Source organism: Triturus cristatus, chromosome 8, assembly GCF_964204655.1.
Source record: "Triturus cristatus chromosome 8, aTriCri1.1, whole genome shotgun sequence".
In the NCBI taxonomy this organism is placed as follows: Eukaryota; Metazoa; Chordata; class Amphibia; order Caudata; family Salamandridae; genus Triturus; species Triturus cristatus.
Window position 1 is genome coordinate 1,694,026,139 of NC_140591.1, and position 10,389 is coordinate 1,694,036,527.

A 10,389-nucleotide genomic window follows, 5' to 3' on the forward strand; every position below is an offset into this window, starting at 1 on the left:
CCATTGTCCGAAATGAGCGCTTCAGGATAACCTTCCCTTCTGAAAACCTCTTTACAAAAATCAATCACCACTTTGGCTTTAATCTCCTTAACAAATGTAATTTTAGGCCATTTCAAATAATAGTCCATAGAACTATTGCAAACCTCTTCTCACTGCCCAAAATATTGAATGGCCCACTCACATCGATTCCAACCCTCTGCCAAGCAAACTTCGGAAACTCCATTGCTACTGTAGGTAACCCTTCCACCGTGTGGGATGTGTCACTACAAGCACAAGCTACACAACCTCTCAGTCATCTCTCCACCGCACCATCCACACCTGGCCACCACAAATCACGTCTCACCTTACATTTCGTGGCTGACATGCCCCCATGGCCTTCATGTAAAGCATCAAGCAACTTCACACGCAAACTCCTAGGTACAACCAACTTGACACCCTTTCTTAAAATTCCATCAATACAAGACAACTCAGACCAGACATATTTGTAATGCTGCAATCCTTCCTCCTTGTCCCATAGCATATTCAAACCAACAGGTAATCGATCAATGATTTCCTGACAAATCTTGTCCTTGCTGAACTCATCTCTCCATTCTAGTTCCGAAATAGCTTTACAACAAAAATTGTCAATATTGGGGAGGAGCCTAGCGCGCAACCAAGATGGCCGCGTAGGCTTACGGCTCCCGAGGGCCTCCGCAACCTCCCACGTCTATCCTGACTTAATCCTGGTTTACTCGACGGGCTATTGCAGATGAACAAGCGCTGAGGTGCCACCCGTTTTCCAAATTCAGATCGGACACCGGGACCCGGAATGGCTGTACTCCGAAGTTTGCGGCCTGCTCTTGCCTTGGTCCCGATCTTGAGCTGGTGAAGTGCCCGGGTACGAAGTGAACAACAGCGGCTGGCAGGGCTTGACCTGCCACGGACCCCGCACTTTCACTTTCATTTTCAAGATTGCTCTCTGATATCGGCCGAGAGACTCTGGTGTCTCAGAGGGGCGCGGACGGCGAAGTGTCTGGCCTGACTCTCGGATTATACGTGGACCGACTGTCTGCGACGGCTGTGCTCAATTGGATTAGCCACTTGTCCCCCCTTTTTCCTGGTGCGGGCGGGTGCCGGCCTTGGTGGCCTCCGGACGATGACGGGGAGACTAGACGGAGACAAGTCGAAACCCAAGTCAACCCGGAGGGGTGCCTATACTCAGGTCAATAACATGGATCGATATGCGCAGGCAAAGGGATCCCCTGGTGGCTCGCATAAATCGCCTGAGAGGTCTAAGGAGGTCTCCGGCCCATCATCGGAATTGACCCTGCTGGACGTCATGGGCGCCATTGAGGAGATGAAGACCGCTGTGGGTCAGCAGTTTGATACCCTGGCTCAAAAACTGGACGCGGTCCTGATTGATGTGAACTTGGTCAGGGCAGACCTGTCCAAAACTAACGAGCGGGTCGACTCCTTGAGTCAAGCGGCGTCGAGTCTAACTGTGGACGTGGCCGCCCTGCAGACGGAGGTCCGTAGGTTGCGGCTAGCCAGTGATCTGACAGACCGTCGGCTTGAGGACTCTGAAAGCAGGGCTAGACGGAACAATGTCCGTATCATCGGAGTGCCGGAAAGATCAGAGGAATCTGCTGCGGATCTGTTTGTTGAGAATCTGGTGACCAATCATCTCGCGCCCAAGGGACTGAGCAAGTTCTTTGCGGTGGAGCGGGCCCACAGGATTCCGGGTGGTGCGCCCAAGGTGGGTGCTCCCCCGCGGCCTATAATCGCCCGACTCTTTAACTTTCGGGATAGGGATGCTATCCTTCAGGCGTCGAGGGTTGCCGGGCCGCTGAAGTTTGAGAACTCCAATGTCAGCTTTTATCCGGACTTCACGCAAGCGGTCCACAAACAACGGATGGGATTTTTGGGTGTCAAACGGCGCTTGAGGGACATGGAACTGAAATATGCGATGTTGTTCCCGGCGAGGCTGTGGGTTGAGTTCCAGGGTCGTTCCCACTTCTTCGACCGGCCGGAGGCGGCTGGAGACTGGTTGGATGCCCTGCCTCGGGGACAAGATCGAGACAGTCGGATGGAGGAGAGCGTACGGGATTTGGTGCAGCAGGACTAGAACTTGGTTCCTGGTGATGGACTGAACTGGTGACGTTTTGTACCTTGGCGCAATTGGACCCTAGATTTGCACAATATGCCCTTCAAATGCCCGGGGGTTGTGGGGAGCTTATTGGGGTCCTTTCCTCCTTCTGGGGTTCTTTTTGTGGTATACGTTAGGGCAACAGGCACACTGCGAGTTGGGGGGGCTGTTCGGGCTCAAGCAGGGGTGCAGGGCGGGGGGAGTTGTTGTTTTGGGATTGTGGGGGAGGGGGGTTGTTGGGAATTGTTTGTTTGTTTCGCAAGGCAATGTGAAGTTCTTTGCTGACTTATCCGGGTTGTGCTTTCCGGGATGTGGGTATCATGCAGGGGAGTGGGATGGGGGGTAGGGGATTGAGAATCCTTTCGTGGAATGTGAATGGACTTGGGGACAGGATCAAGCGCGGGGTGGTGCTGCAGTTTTTGAAGCGGATTTCGCCTAACATTGTTTTTCTACAGGAGACACACGTGATTGGGAACTCCTTCCATGCCTTAAATGGGAGGGGCTATCTCCTTGCCGCTCACTCTGGTTTCACTTCTGGCTCTAGGGGAGTGGGCATTTTGGTTAGGGCCTCTCTCCCATTGGAGGTTGATGAGGTGCTTCATGATGATAGGGGGCGCTATGTGGCCCTGGTGGGGTGATGCGAGGGTAGGACTATCTCGCTCGTCGCTGTGTATGTGCCACCGGGGTTACAGATGGCTACATTTGCTGATTTGGGGCGTTTGGTCCTGGGACTCCCTGGGGGGTTCTGGTGTTGGGGGGTGACTTTAATGCCGTTGTCTCCGGGTTGGAGGACCGTCACCCCCCCAGGGATCTCCCTAGGGCTCAGGCCTGGTTGGGTGGCTTCTTGGACACTTTGGGACTTGTAGACTGCTGGAGATTGATGCACCCGGGTCAGGCGCAATATACCTTTCACTCAGGGGCTCATGGGAGTCTCTCGAGACTTGATTACATGCTTATGCCGGCGATCCAAGCCGGGATGATTGGGGAGGTGCGTCATTTAGCCCGAGGTATTTCTGATCATTCCCCTATATGGTTGCAACTGAAGGTTGTCCCTGAGGCGGAGGGGAGAGTGGCACCCATTAGCCCCTGGTACCTACGTAACCCTAAGATCCGCGCGGAACTGGTCAAGTCAACTGATCACTACTTCAATGATAATGTGGGGTCGGTGCCGTCGGCCGTCTCCCTATGGGAGGCTTATAAGGTGGTGGTCAGGGGGCAGGCCTTTTCCCTTATCTCCCATGCCAAGAGGTGCGAGAGAGCAGAGGTGGTTCGCCTGGAAACTGAAATAGCTGAAATTGAGGAGGACTTGGAGCGGGGAGTTACTGATGAGAAAGTGCATGTTCTCAGCCTCAAACAATCAGATTATAGAGCAATGGTCACGGAAGCCGCTAGAGGGATGAGTAGAGAGCAGCAAGGACGACTGTATGATGTGGGGGATAAGGCCGGAAAGCTGATTGCTTGGTTGGATAAGAAGGAGAGAGCGAGCAGGGTGGTGCCCGTTGTGGAGAGACTGGATGGAGTGCGTGTGACTGACCCGGTCGAAATCGTTGACTGCTTTGCGGCTCATTTCCGTGGGATATACTCTCCGGTTTCTGTGCGTTCGGAGGAGGATTCTCATCTGTTGCTTAGAGACATAGCATTGCCGACCCTGTCAGAGGCGGATGTAGTATTGATGGAGGCGAAGTTGTCGTCGGATGAGATTGCTCTGGCCATTCGCTCGATCGCATCGGGTAAAGCTGTGGGTCCTAATGGTCTTCCCATAGAGCTATATAAGTTGCGTCCCGATAAGGTAGCGCCGCATCTTTGGGACATGTTTTTCGCGGCACGTGCGGCGGGCTTCCTCCCCCCCGACCAGCGCCTCGCCACCATAGTTGTGATACACAAAGAGGGGAAACCGCGAGATCGCTGCGCTTCCTATAGGCCCATTTCGCTGTTGAACGCAGAACCCAAAATTCTGGCCAAGGTATTGGCTAATTGACTGGTTCGGGTCGTGGGCGACTTGATTCATCAGGATCAGTCCGGTTTCATACCTCATCGGAATACCGCTCTAAATCTGAGGCGGTTGCACGGCGTGCTTGCTAGAGCGGAATTTATACATGAGCCGGCCATCTTGGCATCTTTAGATGCTACTATGGCGTTCGACACTTTGGAGTGGCCATATATTTGGGCCGTGTTGGCGAAATTTGGGTTCGCCCTGAGTTTATTGGTTGGGTAAAATTATTATATGCGGACCCTCTGGCTCAGGTGGTGGTGAATGGGAGGGTATCGGCTCCCTTCACACTGGGGAGAGGTACGCGGCAGGGATGTCCATTATCACCCCTTCTCTTTGCACTTTCTTTGGAGCCTCTCGCCGCCTGGTTGCGTTGGGAGCCGTCGTTGCGAGGCATTAGATGGACCCCGGAGTTTGAAGATCGTGTTTCTCTCTACGCGGACGACATCCTCCTGTATCTCACCTCTCCTCGACAGTCGCTAATTGTATTGGTGGACGTGCTGAATTCTTTTGGTCGCAACTATGGCCTGGTCATCAACTGGGCCAAGTCATGTGTTTACGTCCTCTCGGGCGAGGCCCCCCTCCTGCCATGGGATTGCCCTATCCAGATTGCTACACTGGGGTTTAAATATTTGGGAATCTTTATTTCACTGGATCCCGCGGTCCGCTATGAACGAAACCTTCTCCCTCCCCTCCAGCGATTGAAGGCCGACGTCGCGAGGTGGCGACGACTCCCGCTCTCGCCACTCGGACGTGCGGCATTGTTTAAAATGTACGCTTTGCAAAACACGCTAGATGTCGTGCCAGCCCGTTATTTCTGGGAGTTAGAGGGTCTTCAGCGCCAATTGTTTTGGGACGGGCGGCCGCGGATTGCTCTCGCCAAGTTGACGCTCCCTTGGTACGATGGGGGGGTCGCCCTCCCCGATATTAAACGATACTATTGGGCATCCCAGTTGGCGTCGGTAAACCACGGAATATACGGTCCTGCTTTGAATCCGGCCTTCGAGATGGATACATTTTTACTCCCGGGTGGGGACTATAATAGAGCGCTGTACTCGGTGACCCCGGACTCACGGTTGACAAGACCCACGCAGGTTGCGGTGCGTGTGTGGCATGCGGCGAATGCTGCGATGGGGTGGAGGGATCGCTTGACTCGGGCGACGCCGTTGTATGCCTCTGCGCGGTTGGGCTGTTTGTGGAGATCGAAAGGCTTTGAGAAATGGGATATGATTGGTATATGTAAGGTGGGTGATCTTTGGGCGAAGGGGTCTTTCAAAACGTTTGAAATGCTTAAAACTGAATATAAATTAAACGACAGAGAGTACTTCCGGTATGCTCAAGTCTACCATGCGCTGAGTTCTGCTTTTCCGGACGTCGCTGCTATCCCCGAGTACTCCCCACTGGAGGATAGAGTGTTGGTTGGCTACGTGCCCGACAGCACTATTTCTCTGATTTATAAGAAACTCATTAATGATCGCGCGGACTTGCTGCTCCGTCTGCGGGAGGCATGGACGGGCGATGGCTTGGAACTGGACGATGAGGACTGGGTATCGGCGGTGGCCTCCCCGAAAGAGGTGGCGATCCCGGCCCGCTTACGATTCGTACAGCTGAAAATCCTTCATAGAGTGTATGTCACGGGGTCCGGTTTGCTGCGCATGGGTTACTCGATGGATGGATTGTGTAAGCGTGGATGTGGTCTGTCGGGTACATTTTTCCATATCTTATGGGAGTGTTCAGAGGTGGTGCAATTTTGGAACGGTATCCACACCGTAATGGAGGAGGTCACGCACGTTGCTCTGTTGCCAGAGGCTATGAGGTGTCTGTTGAATGTCTGGGAACCGAATGATTGCAATGCGGCACAGACGCAGTGGGTGACCTTGGGGTACATGGTGGCTAAGCGTAACATTGCACAGCTGTGGGGCTCCCCGAGGCCGCCCACGATCGAGGTATGGAAGGAGAATATGGACTGGTGTATGTTCAGGGAAAAGACGGTGTATGTGGCGAGAGGCAAACCAGGGAAGTGGACTAAGGTATGGGGTCCATGAAATTTATATCGAGGACGTATCTGCACCCCGCCTCTGCCCTTAGAGATCGATATTGCTTTGTCCCCCTGACCGCGCATTCTGCGGGATGGTGTGAAGTGTGTTCCATGCTTTGTTCTCCCGTTGCCCCCCTGTACCGCTTCCAGACACGAACTGCTTTGAACACTGTACGTTGTCCCCCGTCCTGGGAAGAGCACGCTGTTATTTCGGACTCTCATTGCCTTGAATGTGTTTTATATTTGATAAAAAATGAAACTGTTTATTCCGCTTGCTACTGGCCTATGGCCACGGCCTATTGCATGGGCTCACGGATTGCCGGGAGCTTAGCTTCTGGTCCATTTGAAGCTGTGGCGTTGCACTGCGGGCCCTCGGGCTCTATAGCGGCCGGCCCTGGTGGTTGTAGGCCCTTGTCTGTATTTTACTGTGTACCAACGGTTTCTAATAAAAAAATTCTAAAAAAATTGTCAATATTGGCAATCATACAATCCTCCTCAGATTCCTCACAACTCCCTTGTACTGGAAAATGTGATAGATAATTAGTATTTACATTTTTTACTCCAGGGACGTATTTCACCTTGAATGTATGTTATTGTAATTTAAATAACCATTTTGCGTGGAGTAGCATTTCCTACACCTTTAGTTGTAAAAACATCGGCCAATGGTTTATGGTCTGTCCATAATTCAAATTCTGTACCCCATACAAAGTTTGAGAATGGATTGAATTAGAGGCAATATAGAAACACAAATGAGTCCGGTACAGTGCCAAATAAATTACATATACATATTTTGTATCTTCCGTCTTTAATTTTCCTTGTAGAACTTCGTAAAAACAACCAGCCAACGCGTTTCGCCCAACACATGGGCTTCTTCAGGGCTGTAGTGACATACAATACAAAACCATATTTAAAAACAAACAATGCAGAAAAAAGAACACAAAAACGTTCTTTGAGAGTAATAATACTAAACGATGAACTAACAGAGAGAAATGACGAAAGACCCAAATGTCTTGAAGCAGTGGTTATGTGAGCCAACCACATTACAAAAACATGTGTGATGTAAAATAGGACATTGGCTCTATGACAGAGGCTTTGGCCAAGTTTGTTGATACATTTGTGCAGCCGTTAGTTATTAATTTGCCCTCGTACATCAGGGACAGTACTGATCTACTAAATAAACTTTCGGATTTGGATTGGGATGACAGTATGTGGTTTGCCACATTGGATGTGAAATCTTTATATACGTGCATAAAACGGGAGTTTGGTGAAATAGCTGTAGATTCTTATCTTTCCTCTAGACATGCCAGTCTATTTGATCACAATCTGATGTTAGGGATGATAGATCTAATCCTTGACAATAACTTTTTCATGTTTAACACCACATGGTAAAAACAAGAGCAGGGTACGGCTATGGGTTCTAAATTTTCGCCTTCATACGCCAACCTCTTTATGGGGTGGGTGGAGCGCACCCATGCTTGGTCTGTAGCTGCGTCAGATTGGACCCAACACATCCAATTCTGGGGCCGCTACATTGATGATATTATTATCAACTGGACGGGCTCAGGAACTGAACTCAAGGAATATCACAATTTCCTTAATGACAATGCTCTGAATGTCATGTTTACGCTTGAAATGTCTCAAACAAGAATCCAGTTTCTAGATTTGGAACTTTATGTTAAAGGGAGTACCATTCACAGCACTTTACATAGGAAAGAAACAGCAGTCAACAGTATTTTACACTTTAGCAGCTCACATCCTCCTTCGACAAAGAAAGCTATCCCATATGGGGAATTTCTGCGGATTCGTAGAAATTGTAGTGAAGATGATAATTTTGCTGAACACTCAAGTAAGACCATAGACAGACTTAAAAGAAGAGGATATCATGCACGGTTACTTGAGACCGCGGTTAGTAAAGTGCAGAACATCAAAAGAGAAGATATGTTAAATTGCCAAAAAAAGAAAACTGACCACGAGACTCAGAGACTGTCGTTTATCACCACCCACCCAACCCTAAACCATGAGGTTTACAAGTCTTTGAATAAACATTGGGGACTTCTTAAAGGGAGTCCAGGAATTGGTAACATGATTACTGTGTGAATCAAATTCTCAGTGTGTCACTGTTATTTAGAAAATAAAATCAACGTTAAAAAAATAAAGCAACTTTTAAAAAGTCCCACAAACGCTATATTTCTTCCACTTCCGAGACGCCCCCCTCCTAATCACCCATGGGCAGACAACGTCTCTGCTGGCATGTCACAAAATTGTCCAGCCCGCACTTGACAGATGAGGAGGAAACAAAAGCCTCTTTATGGAAATATACGTTAGAATTCTTGAAGATTTTTTACGTACTATACACTGTACTTCAAGGAGGTTCCTAATCGAGATTCACTCAGATAGAAGTTCAATAGGTATTGTTCTGCAGTGGACTCCTTTGGAAATTCATTGTTACACACCTTCTTACGGTAAGGAGACTAGTTTTTTTTGCCTTTGCTATGTGGAGATTTTGGATAGTTGCACTAGTGAGAAAGTTTAATAGGATTAATTATTACAACTTCTCTTCAGAAGTGTTGGCATGTTGGCAGATTTGAAGCGCTGCTATGCTGGGGATGGGTCTGCAGTTCATAGCTCCAGGCTGGATCCTGAGAAATCATGGTTCTTTGTGGAGGCTTCTGAGAAAATGTTAAATTGGTGTTGTTGTGAAGCAGACTCCTTCGGCGATGCATTGTTATAGAGACAACAGTGGGGTCATGAGGCATTGCAGATGATGTTTTTGAAGGGTAAATTGGTGTTGCTGTGTAGTGGACTACTGCTACGTATTGGCTTCTGATAGACTGGTTTGGTGACTTTACAGTTTGTATGCTGTGTGGTAGGCTCCTTTGGAGATGCGTTGTTACAGCTGATGTACATTGCTACTCTGAGGGACTGCGGTGCTACCTGGAGGTTTATGACATCTTCTTTTGAAGATACCTCTGTCCATACATGCTCCATGGAGTAAAATAATCCACAGAGGTATGCATTCTTCAAAAGATTTTTGCAGGCCCATGTTTCTAGTTGGTACTTTGCTGTGAGTGAAGAGTGTCCAAGGGGGCCAAGTCTGTCTAAAATATCCTGTGGTCGAGAACATTAGCTACTGGGCAGCACTCTCTGGGTTAGGTGGTGGGGTCTCCTCCACTCCTGCAGGTGGCACATTGTCGGCTAAGTTGTGGGCATGCTCGAAGAAGAGGCCCTTTAGGACACTCAGCTCCTTGGTCAACAGCTTTATCTTGGCTTCAAGATGCTCGTTCTCCTCTTTGAGCTGGGTGACCCGCTGCAGGGTGTCCTGGGCTTTCTGCTTGCTCTTTAAGCGGCTTTTCTTCACAGCCATGTTGTTGCGCTCACGCCGCTGGCGATACTCGTCGCTGGCCCGATCCATACGAGCACCTTTCTTGCATTGCTTGCTTGGTGCCTGGGCCTTTCCTCCACCACTGCCCCCTCCACTGCTACTGCTGCTGCAACCACCACCACCCCCCATTCCGCCAGGACTGGCAGGCACCAGCTGAGAAGCCTGTTGAACCAGGCAAGGGGTCCCGTGCAGGACACCCAGCCCGTTCTGTTCAGGGGCGCCGTGGGCTGGCGGTGCCTTGCTCATCGGAGCCAGCTCTCCTGATCCCCAATTGTGGCAGTCTGGGCCTCCTGGGAAACAGGATTGATTTCAGTGGGCAAGACACCCTTTATATGTTGGATTTAGCCTGAGGTGTGAGATCCCACTCCGGGTCCCTGGTACTAGTCCCATGGAGAAGAGGTACCCGGTCCGTGCCGCTGCACTGTAACATGATTACTGAAAAACCCTCCATGACATTCAGACGCAGTAGAACAATCAGGGATGTATTATGCCCTAGCTACACACTACAGGAGATCACTAAACAACACTCATGGTTAAGCAAACCTACTGGATTCTATGTATGTAGCACATGTAATATCTGTCATTTGGGATGCAACAAAACATCAATGTTTAGCTATAATAGCAATGCTAAACATAGGATTGTACATTTCATCAACTGCCGTCTATGTCATTATTTGTGGCTGTGGTAAAATCTACGTAGGCAGCACGACCAGACAACTGAAGATTCGAAAACAGGAACATCGCAGAGCTGCCTTAAATGGGGACCTTTCTTATGCCCTTGTCTCGCATGAGTGCATAGTGGGTGTGGACCGGGCTCGGTTCAAATTCCATGGTATTGAAACCGTTACAAGTAA

The 10,389-nt window shown here is 49.7% G+C and overlaps 1 protein-coding gene across 1 annotated transcript; it reads right to left on the reverse strand.

The window, feature by feature from the left end:
• Nucleotides 1-9,280: 9,280 nt before the first annotated feature.
• LOC146808626 (CCAAT/enhancer-binding protein gamma-like) lies at nt 9,281-9,953 on the reverse strand. Its single transcript, XM_085620650.1, has one exon. It carries the CDS (start codon nt 9,779-9,781, stop codon nt 9,281-9,283), a length of 501 nt encoding a protein of 166 aa, XP_085476776.1. The 5' UTR covers nt 9,782-9,953.
• Nucleotides 9,954-10,389: the final 436 nt, after the last annotated feature.